The 20744-nt window shown below is 40.7% G+C and overlaps 1 protein-coding gene across 3 annotated transcripts in view; it reads left to right on the top strand.

Annotated features, from left to right (window-relative positions):
• pbx1b (pre-B-cell leukemia homeobox 1b) overlaps positions 1–20226 on the top strand; it is a 64326-nt gene extending 44100 nt beyond the window's left edge. Inside the window, exons 3-9 of one of the 3 annotated variants that reach the window (XM_063466060.1) lie at positions 2984–3228; positions 5214–5404; positions 8827–8962; positions 10266–10314; positions 13095–13207; positions 14847–14936; positions 17213–20225. In XM_063466060.1, coding sequence (XP_063322130.1) covers positions 2984–3228; positions 5214–5404; positions 8827–8962; positions 10266–10314; positions 13095–13207; positions 14847–14936; positions 17213–17305 — 917 coding nt within the window. In that variant the 3' untranslated portion in view covers positions 17306–20225. Of the gene's footprint in view, positions 1–2983; positions 3229–5213; positions 5405–8826; positions 8963–10265; positions 10426–13094; positions 13208–14846; positions 14937–17212 lie in introns of all 3 variants that reach the window. The other 2 variants (XM_063466059.1, XM_063466061.2) reach the window with 2 other exon arrangements.
• Positions 20227–20744: the final 518 nt, after the last annotated feature.

Genomic DNA, 20744 nt, shown 5'->3' with positions numbered 1-20744 from the left:
AGCTGTGCCAAACAGTAATATTTTTGTTAAATTAACAACAATATTTTATGATATTCATGTAATAAAAGCACATTCCCAGTGTTCGTTTAAATGAACTGTCATTGGGAAACCAGAGCTTCTGTACAGAATGCTGGACTAATGTTGTGTTCTCCTGCTTTGCTAACAGTTTAATAAATAGTGAATAAACCGAGTGTCTCATTAATAATAACTAATAACTAACCAACTAAACAAGGCACAGCATTAGAAAGCATTGGGTTTTTTTTGCTGATTTTGGTCTTCATTCCCTTCTTTATCTCAATAAAACAAAGCATCTTCATAACTGATGAGTTAATGAGTGGTTTTAAAGTCTAATACATCATCACACTGTCTGAACAGTTAACTAGAGCAAAAATGATGTAACAAAACAGAAACACCGGCCATTGCCATCATTAATTAATCAAATAGGTCCACTTAAATATCAATCTTCTACTTACACAGCACGTTAACAGTCTTTCATTTTGAAGAGGTGTTATTTAACTCAACTCTTTATATCTAAAACCCAGAAAGATAGTTTCAGTATGGCTTGACCTATAAATCCTGCAACCTGTTTTCAGTTCAGTGTTACCATAATGTAAGTTGTCAGCCTTCTTTTTTCTTCTTTAAGTATGTACTGCTGTGAGATGTTTTCCTACTAAAAATTTCTTCCAGAAAGGGCAGCTAGTCCATGGGATATTGTGGTGTGCTCCTATTTTAACACCCACTTTAGATCGGTATTTATGAGGTGGTAAATGTAGAAAAAGTGCCTCTCTGTACTGGTGAGTATTCAAGAGTCATGGGAGCGGTAGTGGCGACGGGGCCACTGCTGATGTACGTTAACTAAAGCAGACAGGCGGGTTTAGAGTTTCTGATGGAGCAGGTTTGATTGGGTCATAACATGGCAGTAGTTGTGACGGTTTGGAGGTAAGGCGGGTGTGAAGCCATCTGAGATTTTCCCCTCTAAGCCTGTCTATACATTACTGGAGTGATGAAAGAGTCTTGGTAATAAGACAGGATGTTTGTAGTGTCTTGCCATCCCAAGAGATGTCCCCCCCAATGCCGCCATTTCTCCTCCAATACTCCTCCCACACTCAATCTACCCCCCGCTGAGCCTATGGCCTGAAACCCTGACCTCTTCCACTCGCCAACAGTTGCCATATTTGCATTTCCAGTCCACTTAAAGGCAAAGGTGGGGGTGAATGTGGGAGCCCCCCTTCTCTTCCCCTACTAGTACAGCAGGCTTCATTCTCATCCCAGTGACCCCCTGCCCGGGACTACCAACCCGGACAGCAGTCTGGGGTTAATGCACCAAGCACTCCTATTGTCTCTGAATTAATGAAGTGCTCCGTGCCTGTCCCTTCTCATTCAATGACAACGAGACAAATGACAAGTGGTATTGTTTTAAATGGCTATCGACACTCAAGGGGCTCCTGTTAGGTCCGATAACGGTAACACCAGCTGCCGTCAGAGTGCCTTCGATGTCCACTCTGGGGTCAATTTGAATGCTAGCAGCACAACGCTTCACACAGGAGAAGGGATTTTATATTGAAATGGATGGTTCTCAGATGGAGGAGGAAGAGTCTGAGCCTGTGTTTTCACCTCAGAAAATGGAAGGTGGGGACTTGGATGTCCTAAAGAATGGCAAGGGAGACCTCTAGTGGAAAAGAGGAGTATTTAATCAGATTATTTACTGACGCTATTAATACATAAACCATACTGTTTTAGGTGTGAAATCAGCTCACACCTAAAACCCACACAGGTACATACACAGCTGCAACTCTGAATGAGTCCTGTAAAGAATAAATAATGTCCTGGTGAAAAGATTAAAATATTGGGGGTCAGATCAGAGTGACTTTCAATATATTTCTTAAAAGAATTTCCACTTGCCTCAGTGCAATTTCTACTTGATTTAAATGCAAAATTATAGTAAAATTGTACCCATTTTTTTTTTATTCCCAAAATGATTATAGCATTGTTTTGGAAAAACGGGAAATTATCTCAAACCTACTCATATATAGAAAAACGTCAATATATAAGGACAAACAAAGACTATTTAAAAAGGTCTGGGGTCCTTTTTTAACCGTGAATTTGGATTACTCTGTATCAAATGGGAAGAGCAGTTTTCTTTCTGCTTTGTTTGTTTGTTTGTTTTTAAATTAATGTTAATATCCATTTAAGGAAGAAAGGTTGACTAAAATAACAGGAAACAAAATATTTCTTCAGATGTCGTGTTTTGTCAACAAAAAAATAAAAATAAAATAACGACGTAACCCAAGAAAAAAATAAACAAATTCCACAACCTAGAAACTGGAAACAGGGAAATAATTGTCAAAACAGTTGGTGCTTATTATTCTGTCAGTATATTAACCAAATAAGGGGACTAATTACTTGAACTCAAGTGAATCTGGCAGCCAGCTGAGCTGATTAAAAAAGGAAGTGTGGGTGACCAGAAGCCTGATGGAGAGCTGTCCAATTTTGGGGGGGGGGGGGGGGGGGGAGTGGACAAATTGTGGAAAATATCTAAAACATGCAAATCAAAGAAGCTTATCTGTCCAAAAGGAGTGTATCTAATTTGATCATGAGAGCTTCTTTCCATAGATCGTCTTCAGGCCTGTCAAAGTCATTAATTTCTTGGGGTATTTGTGGAAGTAGCTTTGGACGAAAAACAAACGTGAAACCAATTAGGAGGTTGAATTTGAAAGTTGAATAGATAAATGAGAGGAGGCAGCACCATCTTCAAATGTTCCTTTTTTACAGCAGACCCCATGTTTCCTTCAGTGAGGCAGACTTCAGTCTCCCTCAGCCTGTGTGTCTGTCTTTGTTATACTGCATGGCTCACACTGAGCTGGTGGATGTGTGGGTGCAGCTCAGGGGTGTCAGCTGCGCGGCTGACAGCTTGTTACGGTGCATCACACCGCTGCAGGTGCGACCTTTATGACTGACCTCTGACCCTCTCCTGTCATCGCAGTGCTGAGCATTCGCGGCGCCCAAGAGGAGGAGCCCCCAGACCCCCAGCTCATGCGACTGGACAACATGCTTCTGGCAGAGGGCGTGTCCGGACCGGAGAAAGGCGGAGGTTCTGCGGCAGCGGCGGCTGCAGCGGCTGCCTCTGGAGGGGCAGGAGCCGACAACTCAGCAGAGCACTCTGACTACAGGGCCAAGCTGTCCCAGATCAGACAGATCTACCACACAGAGCTGGAGAAGTATGAACAGGTAAGAGCAGACCAACACCTGACACAGTGTGAAAATAGGGCTGTGACGTATAGAGAATTTCCACAGAACCATAACACACTGATTTTTTGAAATAGTGTTTTTAGTGCACACACACACACGTATGACCAGCTTAATGATGTTAGGGAGTTTCCTGTGCATTTGCTGTGACAGCAGGACACACCAAAAGCAACATCGCGATGTGCACTTGAATTCCATTGTAGCTTGTCGTGCATCTCCACGTTTTTGTAGCCTGGCACGCACACCACAGCAGGGCTAGAGGCTCAGGCCTGCAAGCACGGTGGTCTCTAAAGGCATTTGTATGATACATAACTGCCAGAGCAAAAATATTCCCAGACAGCACGGGGAGAAGGATTTCTGCAACAGTTGGAAAAGATGAAAAAGTTCTGTTGAAAACTTTGAAAAAAGGAATGAAGCAGTGATATATTCTGTGCTGCGAAGCCTGAAGCAACTCAAGTTTGAGTCAAGGTTATTGAGCTGTTTTGGCAACAGTTCGATAAGCAATGGCCTTAACTGCCACTTAAAGCTGCTTTCAGTGTATCCTTAAAAGTCTTTACATTAAATAAGGTCATAATGAAACATCTTATATGTACTTGTAAGAGCCCTTTAAACTTGAGGTGCTGTTTTTATGTGAGACTTGTTCTAATACTTTTTATACTTCGAGTAGCTATTATTTTATGCGGTCCATATATCTTTCCTCGCGGATTTATGCGTAAACCACAAAAAACAAAGAATGCAATAAGATGTGATGAGCAAGTTTAAGGAGATGCACCTGGGGTGACTTGGCAGGGGATGAAACTATTTGAAGGCAGCTTGTAAGCTTTGCCTTGTAAGATGGATCTTGAGAAGGTTCCAGTTTGATTTTAAAAAGTGTGAAATGTGATAGAAAAATAATGTTTACTAAGCAATGATTTATTTTATTTGTCAAGTAAAATGACCAAAACTTTTCTTAGTTTCAGATTCTCAAATGTGGCAATTTGCAGGTTTATGTGTGATGGAAAATGGAATATTATGAAGTTCCAAGAGTTTGATGAGAAAAACATTTTTTTTACTACTTTATCACATTTTACTTCAGGGTTTTCCAGCTCTGCACACTTTGAAGATGCAGTCCTTCTACAGAAAGTACAAAATCAGTTCAAAAACTGATTATATATTGCTGAGCTGGTCCATCTTCCTATATCTGCTTTTCCCTCCTGAACTTTAATCCAGATTTTTTACTCCTCGCTGAGGCAGGATCACTCTTAAATCAAGTGGCAACCCTTCGACTGTTTCCTCAGTACACGTCAGTAAGAATTCACTTTAGACTGTGTCTTTACCCCAGAATAGTCCATCATATGCAGCCTCTGTGTGTATTCCAAGTATAGTCTTGAAGGGATGCTTTAAAGGAAGGGGGTGATTTTCTCTCATTGCCTTGATAACCGATGCATTCATGACAATAGCATCCCTTTCAGATGAGGCGAGTAAGACAGATGAACACACAGATAGACAGACACAGACAAAGCCTGACACGGCGAAATCCAGGGAGAGATCGACAGGAGGAGAGGAAATAAAGAAGAGGCGGCAGTAAGAGGCGCGGAGTCGGAGTGTAATATCGTGGCAGATTCACGGCTGGTGTCACATGGGGGGGTGCGATGAATAAAACGTTGTGGCATGTTCGTCTCTCAGGGTTGGCTATGCTGTAAAAAGTGTGTCTGAGAGGGGAACAGCTGTCATTGGTTCCTCTCAACATACTGCCATCACCATTTCTGTTAAATATGAAATATATCAGTGCTTATATTCCCCCTTGGCTCTGCAAGAAAGCTTGCCCCAGAACTACATTAAGAAAAGCGCACGATTTGTGAATTTTAAATACTCGACTCTGCGCGGCAAATTTGACAAATTGAGGTCTCGTCTGCAGTTTTGTCTGACCTTAAGTGAAGTGTGCTCTTGAATGTAACCCTATGTGTGTGTGTTTATCTTCCCTACAGGCATGTAACGAGTTCACCACCCATGTGATGAACCTGTTGAGAGAGCAGTCACGCACGCGACCCATTTCGCCCAAAGAGATCGAGCGCATGGTGAGCATCATCCACCGCAAGTTCAGCGCCATCCAGATGCAGCTCAAACAGAGCACCTGCGAGGCCGTGATGATCCTGCGCTCCCGCTTCCTCGATGCCAGGTGTGTGCCTTTGCATACAGGTTCAGGTCGTACACAGCACACTCTGTGCTGCAAATTACAAAATCCTCTACGTGTGCTCTCCTTCTCTGCCTGATATCCATATGAATGGCTGATGTAGGAGGCCTATCATGCCATAAACGTGGTGTAACACATGCTGTTTACCACACATGCTGGACTGGTTTGCATGACTGGGTGCCATTTGGACTTGCATACCCAGCAACACTGGCCAATGAGAGCTTCGTGCATGATCCAAAACACTAACTGCTTCCCTTTTTTTAATGTAATCGCTTGTTCTCTTTGATGCGTGCTTTGGATTTGCATACATTTCTCTAAGGATAAATCTCACTCACAGTCTGAGTTGGAGGCATAACATTTAAATGAGGCATGCACTGCCTTACAAAGCTCCCTATCTATTCTCTTGCAAATGATTGTGGTGGTGCAGCAGGGAAGGGGAAGGGAGAGGAAGAGCTTTCGCTGGTTGAGAGGCACTGCCATGCTCAGCTCCACTGATTAATCTACTGGCTGCTAGAGCCCATGCTGTGCACATTTACATATTCTCATGCAGGCTTTCGAAGCGGGGGACAGAGATTTTAGCACAAATCTCCTCACCGGTGGATCCACGGAAAGAGATTTTCCAGGGTTCCCCTCCAGCTTATGTAAAGCCCTCTTTAGACGTGGCACACGCAGATATGACCTGATGAGTGCAAGAGATGGAGGGGTCGGTCAACTCATGAGCCACCAGCATGTGATATCTGTCTGCTTCAAGGTGTGGTGTTAGCAGGATATCGCTGGATTCATTTTCATATTCAAAGCATGACAGAATGCGTGTTAGCATTTCCTGCCTTCTCTGTGCTCTGTAATGCTTTGTTAGCATGGTGGGAAACTGATGCTGAGGTTTTACATGGGTGTAAAAACACACACACACAGACACACACACACACAAAACAGCAACATACAATAAAGTTGCAATAAAGTTGAAAATTCAGTTAAAGCTATTAAAAATACAGGTGAGCTTTAAAAAGGAATTTCAGTGAAGCTGCAGATTTGGTTTGTAAATGAAAAACACCTCAACAACATAACCACGCAAACCCTTCATGAGCGATCGAAAAAGTGATCAAAAGCTTATAAACAGAGAGAATCCAGAGTTATGTCTGATAAAGTCAGCAGTTTGAAAAAATTTTGTAACCCGTGTTTCACTGTTGACACCAGAGCAGCACACGTTTTTGACACATTATTTAAAACTGCTCTAAAATTGAAGCATGGACCTCCGTTTTTTTAACTGTGAACAATGTCAAACATGGCCATCGAGAGCATTACTACTGAACTGTACACTTCCTCTAAGCGTTTGGGAACACTGTAACATATTTCAGTTTGTAGTTTTAGTTTTGTCACCTGCAAATTCTTTATTTAGTTATTATTCTCACTAACTTCATAGCTGTTTTTAAAAAACCATCGATCAACCCACTGTACATTACTATACTGCAGATATATATTGTAATCGGAAGGTTGCCGGTTCGAGCCCCAGCTTGGACAGTCTCGGTCGTTGTGTCCTTGGGCAAGACACTTCACCCGTTGCCTACTGGTGGTGGTCAGAGGGCCCGGTGGCGCCAGTGTCCGGCAGCCTCGCCTCTGTCAGTGCGCCCCAGGGTGGCTGTGGCTACAATGTAGCTTGCCATCACCAGTGTGTGAATGTGTGGGTGAATGGGTGGATGACTGGATGTGTAAAGCGCTTTGGGGTCCTTAGGGACTAGTAAAGCGCTATACAAATACAGGCCATTTACCATATAGCCTTTAACCTTGAAAACAGTGAAGTATTTAATAGCTAATTCCTCCTAGATAAGGTGTAATTAATAAAATAAATGCTAGTGCTGTTCCATATTTGCTGGTGTAATGCAGTCAGAATATCAGATTTTCACCACAAAGAAATTTGAAATTATATTATCAAACATAGAGATTACTCAAATTACTATTCAGCTTTGTGCATTTTATCTCTTTTTTGTGAGTATGAATGCAAAACGACATATGCAAATGTGTGCATAAGGAGAATTGCACAATTATTTATGATACGTTTAATTGACATCCCTGTGATAATTCTTGAGTTAAATGTTATGTTAATGAATGGGTTTAGGTTTAAACTGCACACTTTAAAACTGTAAAATATGATTTCCATTGTTGTCCTTTAATTATACATATATATTTAAAAGAAAAAAAACACTCAACTTAAAAAATCTGTCTAATCACAGAGCAAGTACACAAATCCAGAGCAGTCATAGTCAGTATATTCCCAAAACAGTGTTACGGTTTAAAACTGAGCCCTAACCTGGCTGGTTTTAACTTCTGTATATCTGAATATTCAATTGGCAAACACTGCTATTAAACCTTTTAAAAAATAGAGACTGTGATTTCTTCTTTATCTCCCCACAATTAATAGTAGATATTGACTTAATTATTATGACCCAGTTATGTGCTTTTATTGCCAGCCCTAATGCTTTCTTCAGATGCTCATAAACAGAGCTGTAGTGCAGCAATTCTGGGCCTAATTGTTCTCTTGAGTCCTGACAAAGTGTCTCAGTGCAAAGCTGCAGCTAAATTGAAAGTTTCTGGTGCAGCAGAGGTTTTCACAAAGGGGGGTAATGTACATCAAAATCAAGGCCAGATAAACCCGCAGAGACTGTGCTGGTGTCAAGCCAACATCACGGATGCTAGGCTTATAACTGATGACTGACTTGAGTTGGTATCGGCGTGCTGAAAACCACTTCCTCCATATTAAAGCAACCACAATATTTAACAGGGTGAACTTGCAGAAATGTCATGTTTAAAAGTGAATCCAAGATTTCGGATAAAGTTACATTTGTAGTTGTTGTGCAGTTTATTTTAGATTTTTCCGGTGTGACGTCCTCAGTTTTGGAGATGGCCACTGTAGAAATGACTGCTGTCTTATGAATACATTGGAACTAAATGACACTTGCGTTGTGGTGCGTAAGTGCCAAGAATACATTTTAAAACTCAGCAGCAATGCATCTTTCCAGAAGTCATGACCTGATTACAGTAAGAATCCACAAGCTTTGTCATGAGCTATTTTATGGAGGAACAATTTTCTTTCTGTCAAACTACAGACAATGAAGGTGAGGCTGGCTAACTAAAGAAAAAAGACACGTCTATCCATCTTTTACAATTTCCCTGATTGTCTTGTCCCATTATATTTAAGAGAAAGCAAACATCTCTGCAGTGGAAAAGTCCCAAACTGTTACCTCGTGGATAAAGGCTGGAGGAGAAATAAGCAAATTTGATTTTGAGATCAGAGCGCTTATGACTTCCCTCTGTAATGATAGTTCCCCAGCGTTTCTTACCAGTTCCATGTTGTTATCGTTGCTCTAAACTTAATTTTATCCCACTTTGAACCTTCACTGTTCTCTTTGCAGACGAAAAAGACGAAACTTCAACAAGCAGGCGACAGAGATCCTGAATGAATATTTCTACTCGCACCTCAGTAACCCCTACCCCAGCGAGGAGGCTAAAGAAGAGCTGGCAAAGAAGTGCGCCATCACAGTGGCCCAGGTACACCGCAGATCACCGCCACCTCACAGCACCTGTAGGAACACTGCCGTACACAGAGTAGCAGGACAAAGACGAGTTTTAATTTGAAGCTGGCGCAGAGCGTCTTGGCAAGTAACCTAATAATATGTTTTGTGACTGTCATGAGTACAGACAGCGCCTCTAATCTTTTAGCAGTGCCTTTCATTGAGACAACAAAGGACTTAAAGTATAAATACGCCTTGTCATGAGTCTGTAATCTCGTAAATCAAACCAGACAAAGCTATTTTTGACCAGTGACACAGTGTTCCTATTGAAGTAATGCAAGCTAAGCACAACTCAGCTGTCACAGTTCTTATTGATCTAATCTTATAGTGGATCACATGCACCACTTGCAACATAAATTCTAAATACAGTCCAAGTACTTTTACAAAGTGTGACACAAATGGTGAGAAATCCAGCATACTTTGTGCACGTATTTTTTGGAGGGCAAACTAAGTGAAAATAAAATAGATTGAAGTTTATAATCGAACATCTTCGAGAAAGCAACTAATTGATTAATCAGCAGCTGCTTCCAGCTTGTGAATTTCAGCGCTGGGATCATTTGAGGCATTTGATGATTAAATCTAACGGTAACTTAACCAACATCTGTCTCATGGCGAGTGCGAAGACTAAAACATCTTTGCATTCCAGCACTCAGGTTGTTTCACTCCTGTGAGAGTTGATAATACGGAAAGCAATGACAACACCAAGGTAAACAGCAGTTTGTGTTTTGAATCCATCATTTGGGAATGGATTGTTTTCTCAATTGGTTTCATTAATTTCTAAGGAATGATTGGAGGGTGCAGCTGGGCCTGATTGTGGAAGCTGCTCGGTAGCCGAATGATTTGTAGAGTTTCCGTTTCTTGGCCATAATAAAGGAGAATGTTTACCTACTCTGTGCATTGGAAACTTTGCAGGATTGATTTGGTTTTCATTTTAATGTTGTTTATCATTAGCGCTGGGATTACCCCCCCGGCTTCATCTGGGAGTCCATTAGCCGTAATGGGTGTTAGCGGATGTTGACTGATTGGTGCTTGCGTGAGTTCTGATGATAGCTGCAGTCATGGTGACATAATGAGACTGTTATTGGCAATCATTCCATTCTGGCACTAATGCAGATTCACAGCACCAGTCTGTGAAGCCCATACCTCTGACAGAGGCTCTCTGCAGTGTTTTGCATGCCATTAAGGCCATGCAAGCTAAACACTGCCATGGTTTTTCTGAGAGCCTCTGTGTGGTAATATGTCGTGACAATTAAACTATATTCTTTTGTTTGTCTGCTCAGGTTTCCAACTGGTTCGGGAATAAAAGAATCAGATACAAGAAAAACATTGGTAAGTTCCAAGAAGAAGCCAACATGTACGCTGCGAGAACTGCCGTGAATGCGGCTAATGCATCCTCACATGGAAGCCAAGCAAATTCACCCTCAACTCCAAACTCTGCAGGTGAGACAGGAAGTCCCTGGCTCTGCTCAGCTATTAGATATGTGCCTCCTCTGTGTACTACAACTTAGTCAATTTTAGAGTTTTTTCATTGCTGATGCTGGTAATTTGTAAAGGATCAAAAAGTAGATCTGTCAGGCAAAGGCAGTTATACGTAGAACATGCCTAAAACCTGACAAAGCACCATCGTTACTGCTGAACAGATTAAACATTTCCCCTTAACGACTCTAATTACCCCTCTAGAACAAAAATATGTCCGAGATTAGACGACCTGAACCCCGTGCCAAGTCTCCATAATCTCACTGTCCTCTTGTCTGGGTCTCAATTAATCCTGTTCTTCATGTATGCTTATTAAACTCTGTATTCATCACGGTCTCTGCTGACACTCTAAGGATAAGTCTGGTAGTATTCTACATTTTTCTTATTTTTGGTGAATAACAGTTCTTGTCGAGCCACATTAGTGTACAGAGATGATTAACTCTGACGTCTCATCACGATTACCTAATCCTAGGCAATCAGAATATGTACTTCTTATTTTTATACAACTGTTCTCCCAAGTCCTGCCAATCAGAGGAAAAAAACAATTATCATTCCAACCGAAATACATCAAAACTATTCAGGTTTTCCAGAAAAGTCCATTTTTGCCTTATCCGGTATATAGAATTAGGGTTAACGTTGCCACTATCTATCAAACCATCACATCTACATTCCTTTTTTTACCTTTCATACACACATTGTAGTTTGTTTGGGTTTTTTTTAATATACCACCTATACCATGTTCATATGAAAAATACCTGCAACATAAATTTCAATTCACACTCGCTTAAAATGCCTAAAATTTATAGAAAAATGTTAAAGTTGCCTCTTTCATTAGTAGAATGAAGCATTCAAGTCTTACAGGACATTAATATTTAATCAATTTTTTTCTTTCTTTTTTTTTGCTAAATGTGTAAATAGCCACAGGTGAAATAAAGCTTTTAAAATTAAATACACTACGTGTTTTAATTAGTAGCCTTTATTAAAAACTGCAATGCCCTGCTGTTATGAGATATTACTTATTCTTAGTTAAGAATGAAACTTAATTTATGTAATCAATTTTTATAGCAATTTTCGTAGTGGATATTAATTTGACCTAGGAACACTTAACAAAAACATTGTTTGGTTTTTACCAAATAACAACGTTAAGATTGAAAACAGAGAGTTAGTTTGCTTTAATGTCTAGCAGTCATTGTAATTCTGCATTTTAAGCTACAACATTAAAGATCTGCTCGCATGTTTAGATATATAGAGCTTTAACCTGAATAGTGAAGATGATCTTCAGGCCAGGAGAAATATAATTTATATAATCATAGTGTAGTGGTTTACAAATTTGCCTGACATGTAAAAGATCCCCATTCAAGACTGCGAGGAGACAAATACCTGAAAGTTCTGTGTCAGGAAAGGCAGCTGATTTAAAAATCTTTGCCAAATCCCTCTGTAGCAGAAGTAGTTCTTAATTCAGGATTAACGTTGAACAGATACATGACAAATGAAATAGAAATAAGAGAAAAAATATAAAAACCTGTTGACTGCTGTTCCCGGTAGTTTAACTACACTCCTGCATGTGGAGTCCAGGTAGCCCTAGGCCTCAAACTGACCAGCTTCAGAGTTCAGCGGTAATCCAGTAACAGCAAAAGATGTGCAACCCCTAGGTCTGAGGATGGATCGAAAGGACCGCCTGCCTGTGCCTAAATTACCTAAATATCACTCGCAGACTTGACACACATTTAATGGGACTGGCGTGGCAGCCATCTTGGAACCTTGAAATCTTATTAGCCTCTATTCCCCTTGTTATGGCTCCCTCTGGTGATGGATAATCCTCCTAGTCCCGCACTAAGACTCTGATATGTTGCCATGTTTACTTTGTGATGATTCCCAGGCTGTTTTCTGTCACCGTGACCCCCCCATAGCCACATGTTTATTGTAGTAACAGCTCCCCCTCATCTTAATCAGTCAAAGTAAAAAAAATCTCTCCCCATACTTTTTGCATAAGCGTTATATCATTCTTCTTCTGTCATATTTTCTCCAGAGGCAGACAAACCCTCTGCCTCCTGTTGACACCAGCACATCCATGCTCACTGTACATGTGTGGTCATATATTAATGCTTTACAGGTGTGCTTATACGCTTTATGTATTGCATAAAGTAGTAAAAATTTGAAAGAATGCCAGACTTATCTTTTCCTACAGTCCAGTATTGTTGGGAAATGTTTATCATTTGCTGTCTTCCTTTGATGAAATATCAGACTTAAGAAGAAGAATGGCTTTTTCAGGCTTCTTAAAATGTCTTTAAAATCAAACAACAACAAGTCACCATCACTAAAGATAGTTTTGTCTTTCAATGAAAGAAGTCCAGGCTACTTGGATGTGACAGCAACTGAGTGCATTTCTCATTAATCTGGGCTCCTTTCTTAATTCTTTTTTGCTAATATGTAAACAGATTACCTGGTAAAACATATACCTGATACACTACTTCTCTGTCCTCACTTCACCCCCCCTGGTCTAACAGCCTGCACGGCTGCTAGCTAACCCTCTGCATGCTGCTCCTCCAGGCTGCTTCCTGAACGGGCTGACTTGCTCCTCTTTGCTTGCTCTCTGTCTCTCTGTGATTCGACTGCTCCCTCTCTCCTTTCAGGTTCTGCTGGCTCTTTTAACATGTCAAACTCGGGGGACTTGTTCATGAGCGTGCAGTCTCTCAATGGGGACTCGTACCAGGGGGCTCAGGTGGGAGCCAACGTGCAGTCGCAGGTAGGGCCCCAAAGCAGAACAGAAGGTGATACAGGGGCGGATCGAGTACTGATCTTTGTAACGCCAGACTCGTCATACACAGGTTTTAGATGAATTAACTAGTAACTAGGGTAATTTCACCCTTGTAGTATCAGGAAGTCAGTCATCTGATAATGCTTACATTAATTTATATTAGCTTAAAAGAACTGCAGAAATGTGACAGTGCAACTACAGCCAAACCAGCCAATTACAAGGAAGCTAGCAAGATGGACTGCATTGATTCAACCTCAAAAAGCCACGCCCACTGGAGGGGAAACGATTCAGTTGATGTTACACTTTTGTGTTTTAGCATTCAGTATTTAGTTAGCAGTTACAAAGCTAAGGTTAGATATCTGTTAGTCAACTATGTTTATCACCAACTATGCTTTCTGAGTCATCCACATTCCACTGTAATGGAAGTTATGCAACTGTTATTCTCATTTCAAACTCCATTTTTTCTTATTCTTAGAATAGCTTTGCATGAACCACAACATCATCTGTATTTACCTTATACTAGGAGTTGTGCAGCCTTTTAGTTTAAGCTATGTCTGAAACAATTCAGTTTAGCTCCCTCCCTTGCAATTTCCTCCTGATTGGCCACTTTTATAAATAGGTCTGAACAGCAGTGGGTGGAGCCTCTGTGTTCACGTTATGATCATATTCAGAGTATCCCCTCTCAGTGAGAACATCCCGAGCCAAGACTAGAAAAGCATCTGAAATGTTTGCCATATTTAATGCAAGCAGAAAGTAAGGAAATGCATAACAAGTAGCTTTTAACTTACAGAAATATAGGTGTGTAAAACTGACATTTTGATATTTGACTTATTAACAACAAATAATTACTCTCATTAATAATAATTAAGCACGGTCCTGCCTGAAATAGTCAAACTGATGTGGGTTATACCTGTTGGTACTGTTTTCCATCACCCTGTAGCTTTTGGGAATTTTGATTTTTTTTTTCTTCTAACAGATGAAACTCACATGGAGGCTTCTAATAACTTGTTTCCCCTCTGATGTGGGCGGGACTTAATTGCCCTCCATCTCTATGCACTTACTTGTACTCATACACTGCTTGTTAATAAAATAAGATTCAGACCCTTTTTCTACAGAATTTGGTGGGACTTGGATAGCATTTGTGGGACTAATAGGGGACCTTTTATTTGTCATGTTTTAATGATTTCTGCTTTGACTGGCACATGCTGTTAATGACGAATCTTCTTAATCTAAATATCTTTAGTCTTGCTGGCATAAGAGCATGTGTTCAACTTATTTTCTAATAAACTTCCTTTTTACCCTTGTCATGCACACCCCCTCCAAAAGAAAAAACCCAGCTGCTTACTTTTACCTTGATGGAAAAGAGTCATTAATACCCCAGTCTCAAGGGCAGAAGATTTGTCATCCTGTATTCATCCTACAAATAGTTTGATTTCAGCTGGCAAAAACCAAACATCTCTTTATCCTGAATTCCCTTTTTGTTTTGGACTTTGTTGTCTCCAAGGACATACTTGCAGCAGTGTACTCTTGTTGTCTCTCTTGTTGTCTTGTCATCTCTCTCTTTTCTCTTGTGCTTCTCTTGTGTTGACTCTGACCTTGCTTTGTCTGCGCTTTCTGAATGTTTCAGGTGGATACCCTTCGCCATGTTATCAGTCAGACAGGCGGATACAGTGAAGGACTCACAGCCAACCAGATGTACAGTCCGCAGGGCATCAATGTAAGCTTTCCTTTTTTTTCCCTTTTGTTTTTCCTTTCTCTCCCTACCAATTATTTCAAAGCCATAGGGCTCAGAATGCCACTTAGTAGGACTTGTCTCCACTCCATGGTCACCTAGTTGATTGCTTCTCTAGCGCTCGTGCCACGGGCAGCACGGTACCCACCGTACGCAGGCGTGGTGCTGGCCACACACATGCAGAGCCGCCTTCTGAGCCTGTCATGTTCAATCAGGTCTGGAGTAGCACCTGCAGCCACGTATGGTCAGCCGTGAGAGAGCCGCACAAACAGGTGACACCTCTTTGCTCTGGACTTCAGCTCCCTCTGACCACCTGACCCGTGATTAGCAGCCCCAAGGCCAGAAGCTCCCATTAATGCCCCACAGGAGACATCAGCACCGTCCCGCTAAAAATAAAACCTCACGCTCCTGGAAACGACTCCTCATGTGCCATAGGGGTTTGTCCCCGACGTGTTTGTCTTATTTTTCTGCAGAGTTCGGGTTTAGATGTGGGGGTATGAGGGGTGGGGTGGGGGTTGCTAGCTGGCGGCAGCAAACAGTAGGGAAATTCACAGCGACAAGCCGTGTCGTAAAGGGGAAAATCGATAAGACAGACACAAGGAGAGCAGAGTGTGGACTTGGGACAGCAATCCAAGCGCATTGCTCAGATCATGTTCCTGCCACACTAATGGCACTGACAGCGAGCCGCGCTGAGGACGAGGACGGTCACAGCCGCGGCTGGGTTCCTCCGCTGTCGTCGTCGTGCCTCACTGGCCATATGATAATCAGATGAAATGTCTCCCGTATAAAAACATGTATGTGTATTCAAATAGGCTTCCTGGCTGCTCCGAGCGCATCCCACAGCTAGCTGTGCTAACCCTGAGAGGACGCTAACGTATTCAGGCCCTGTTCTTTCTCAGTCCTTTGACCTCACAGATACGGTTCTCCTTGGACGCCTGCTTGCTCTACCACATCTTACACTGCCACAGTATGCTGTGTTATTCACTTTTATACCCTGTAAAGAAGTTCTGCAATGCATAATGTAGGAGCAGGATATCTGTCTGGCAGCCTGTTTGCCTGTGATTTATGTTGCTAAGGCTGGTAAATTAGGAATCTCTGCTCTTCACTTGCCTGTTTTTTCTCCAATCCATGCACGACAGTTTAGTTTGATATAATATTTTTGCAGATAATAGTAAGTTATGACAAAGCTGTCTTTTGTAGAAAACTAGATTTTTTCCATTGAGGTATCTCAACCTCTTTTGGCCTTTATTTTGCAGAATTCAGGGCATAGAAGCACTTTTGTTGTAATGTACAATTTACAAAATACATCATAAGTGGTTTTTGGTTCGGCTTTGCATTAAAGATATATATATATATATATATATATATATATATATATATATATATATACACACACATATATATATATATATATATATATATACATATCGAAAATAGCAACACTTTTATAACTCCATTGTTAATTAAATGCAGGAACGACCTGTATCCCAAAAAAAAACCCAAAACGTTTTAGAGACATGTCAAGACAGACTTTAATGAATCTTGTGTCTAATACAAAAAAGCCTGCTGGATAATGACTGCTGCGGGTGATTACATTATACAATCTGACCCCTCCACTTTTGATTACACATTACAAGCTGTGAAATGAAAGGCTGTCGAGGACCATTTCCAATTTTTCTGATGGTTTTAAATTCGCTATTAACACCCTAAATGCTCTTTAACAGGCCTGTCTCTGGCGGTGAAAAGGACCTCCAGAGTTCTTATTGTATGTTAATTCCTACTGTCAGCATCGTAATTAGTGCATGTTTTGTTTCAGACGCCCTTCCATACAATTTACATATATTCATATTGTTTAAAATGACAGCAGCAGGAATTTATTTCAAGACGAAATCTTGCACAAGTTGACTTTTCCTCTCTTTATTGTTGTCATTGCTTAAATGAGTGAGTGTGCAGTGTATGATGGGGTAATTCTGTTTCTGCTCAGCTGGAAACACGGCAGTATTTTTTTTATGTCAGTCTTATTCTGAATTATTAGCTGTAATGTGAGCTGTGTTAGCTTTTCCTCCAGTCCAGGAGGCAGTTTGACTTAAGGCTGTGTTTGACTGCGTAGTTCAAAGTACCCCAGCGTTGGTGCACTATCTTGCCCTCAGGACTTCTATTCGTTTTTATCTCAGTGTGTTTGAGCTGCATCGAGTAATGAACAGAAGAGCAACACACTCACGCCCCACTTCTGGTTCTCTCTGATTCTTTTCCCCTCCCAGGCAAACGGCGGCTGGCAGGATGCTCCAACCCCCTCATCAGTGACATCACCTACAGAAGGACCTGGAAGCGTTCACTCCGATACCTCCAACTGATCCTCCACCCACCCGCTTCCTCTTGATTCCCACTTTCCTCAATCCACCACAACTCTCCCTTCCAAAACTTATACCCTGACCCCCTTTTTTTGGGACTGGATGGGACACGGCGGGACACAGTCGGGGTCTGGAGATGACGTTTTCACCATTACGGATAAAACTGTTCACTTTTCCTATCTGGACCACCGCGGCACCGTTAGCAGCCTGCGTAGGGGACTCATATTCACACACCACAGTTTGTACAGTTTCCACTTGATGTCCATGTTGCCTCTTTGTATTTCTCTTTACAGTATATATTCACACAGTAGGCTCACAGCAGCGTATTGGCCCACATCTTGTAAATTGAGATGCTTTCACACTACCTCTATTCGAAATAATAACATAGCAAACAAAATTTAAACGGCTTCGGTTTTACAAAGTTTCGTATTTTTACAAATTTATCATACACCACATCGAGCCCTATCGTTACACGTCTGTTTTCAATACCAGATTACTTTTCTCTTTTTTACCTATGGTGCCAAAGTTCAGCTCTGGAGGTGAATTTTGAAAACATTGTTATTTCATGTCCTTAAATTTCTCATGCCATACATTGTGACATATTATTATTATTATTATTATGTTAGTCCATTTATATTAGTAAGCTGATATCCAAGTATTCAGCCTTGGTTTGTATTGTTTGTATTCATTACTTCTACAGCAGACACTGACATTTAAGACCTTTTATTGCTTTGTGCCATAGTAGCTATGTTTCAGCTAACACGCGGTACAACAGTGCAGAGACTTTACAATCTTAAAGCGAGAAATTAAGGAATTGAGCTCAAAGACGTATATATTAAAGCACAATAACATCTACTGATTAAAGTTAAAGGGGAGCATTTGTAAATGTGAAAAAAAGAAAAACTGTTTAAATCTAACAGTGAGACAAACGGATCCAAATACTGCTGGTAACCAAACAGTAATTCAGTTTTTAAGGTATCATGTCATCGGGATTGAACACATCGCATGTCCTTTCTCATTCATGTATGGAATCACATTTGTGCCAAAAGTCTGAGCACGAGATGAATCATTTTGAGAACAGAAGATTTTTGTTTTTGCTCAACTTATTCTTTTCCAATAAATAAATTGGAAAAGTCAATAAAAATGTGCAAAATTTGATAAAAAATAAATAATCGTTTCCTATTAAAGTTTGTAAAATTGGAACATGCTAAAAAATGTAATAGATATGTCTCTGCAATATTCTTTTTTTTTTTTTTCTGTTCAAAATGTCTCACTGAATCCTCAGGATTTAGTCACAAATCTAATCCGCATGTGTTCAGCTTGATCTGCCTGACCTGTTTTGTAACCTCTGATAACATCAGAGAGAACGTTTGACGTTAGAAAGTAATTATGTTCTCACTTATTCACTTTTTTCTTTGTTTAAAATGACACTACACTCATGAACATGATGCCAATCTGAAATGTGAAATTAAATTTGTGACCTTTGTCGTATGTACAGTATAATGTATACATGATAACAATAGTCCTCATGAGCATTTACATACTTTGATACCAAAAAAAAGGCAGAATTTTTTCCTCCTCATTGGGATCAGCTTTATCGATGGTTTTCTTTTTCCTGTTTTTGAATGATTTTAGTATCTGCAGTGCTAGTGAGCATCTCATTATGCTCCAGTACTCTGTATCCAAAGCCAAAAAAATGCACTTGGAATACAGTAGTGTTTATATAAATTCAAATGAAAACAAATACCCTGATGGCACACAAATCCAGAAGATGTTTGGATATATTTTTATGTGTCTCCATTTTGCAAATAAGTCATCTTTTTTGTTTCACTTGATATTCTTTTGACTATTTTTCTTTTTATGCTACCATTATGTGTGAATTAGCCCAAGAATGCTCTATATACAGTATGTAGATATGCGCCTTTACTCTTTTTTGCATCTTTGAATTTGGACAGTAGCTATTTTAACGCAGCCTCTTTGAGTTCCTGTTGGATTTACGGTGAAATCCTTCTTATTCTTTTGTACTCATGTCACATGTTACAACCCTGCGTCCAAAATGGCTACTGTCCCATTTAAGGTGACGTGAAAAGTTAGCGTTAACATTGCCCTCTCTTTGGCTTTTATTTTAGCTGAACTGAACCCTGAGAGAAAATTCAGTCCCGAGATCCCAAACAGCCACAAAACAGCCTGAAAACCACAGGTATTTTTTTAACAGTATTTATTACACACGTATGAAATCATGGATGTCTCAGAGCTTGGGCGTTGAGATCTACGACGGCGTGATGGCAACAGACAAACTCATTTGAATGACTCAGAGCGGCTCCCCTCTCGACTCACCTGCTCAGTATTACAGCCGAGGGGGCGAGCACCATTGAAATGATGCACAGAACCTGCCTCAGTCGTGTCTTTGGAAGTCATTGGAGTGAACTGACAGCGGCGGCCATGCAAGGCAAACACGAGGATTGTTTTTGCACCCCTCAAAAAAAGGCTTAACTCTACTTTTCACATTGCCTGTCAAATATTATCGAAGCTTCATGTAATGATGCTTTTTAGTTTTTGAATATAAAAGGAAAAGAGACATGAAAAGAAAGATGAACAATTTGTAAAACATGAAATGTTTTATTTGTTGCATGTCTTTTTGTTCTTCAATAAAATAACGTACTGCAGTGTTTTGAATGTTAACTTCTTTTTTATAAGGATTTCAGAGTGAAATCGTGGAGCCTTTTTCTTGACAGGTTTTAACTTTTAAGATCTCTGCGTATGTAAAAAGGTATCAAATGGAAAACTATTGTCTTTTTAATTCCGATTCAAAACTTGTTTTCTGTGGAGAAAAATAGCTGAAAGGTGTAGGTTTTATGGTCTCTTAATTTGTACTGGCAATGCGTATCCCAAATAAATAGTTTCTTTTGTTGCATAAACTGAGGTTTTGTCATTTTTCTGGTGAAGTTTTGTATGCTCTTTGTGCTTTTCTCCACCACAAACTTGAGCCTGGTGTTTCCAGCAGACTTTTGTAACAGGGTCAGGGTCAGAAGTCACTGTAGGATACAAGTTAACACATTGTAGACTTGTCAGTCCAACACCTCTGGATAGCATTGCACGTCTCACTTCCAACTAGGCTGTGGCACGGAGGCATTTTATCACCACTAACATAGCACCGGAGCTTGGCCTGAGCTGCCGAGGGTGTGAAGGGGACATTTTCACAGTTTTCACAGTGAGTGAAAGCTGTGTGCTCCCGGCAGACAGACACCTCCTCTATCCCCCGCCACCCTTCCCCACACCCAGCGCTCCCTCTGAGGCATGGTTAATGTGCGTTCCCTGAAAGAGGCGGAATCCACACTTATCTCTCTCTTCCAGATAAACCAGACAGGATGTCTGATTCTGCTTCTTCAATTCATCCCTCCTCTGGAAAAAAAATAAAAAGAAGGGGCTGAAACATGAACTT

This window comes from Pelmatolapia mariae, linkage group LG23 (assembly GCF_036321145.2).
Source record: "Pelmatolapia mariae isolate MD_Pm_ZW linkage group LG23, Pm_UMD_F_2, whole genome shotgun sequence".
Lineage (NCBI taxonomy): Eukaryota > Metazoa > Chordata > Actinopteri > Cichliformes > Cichlidae > Pelmatolapia > Pelmatolapia mariae.
The sequence above is the reverse complement of the archived record's forward strand: the minus strand, read 5'-3'. Positions and strand labels throughout refer to the sequence as shown.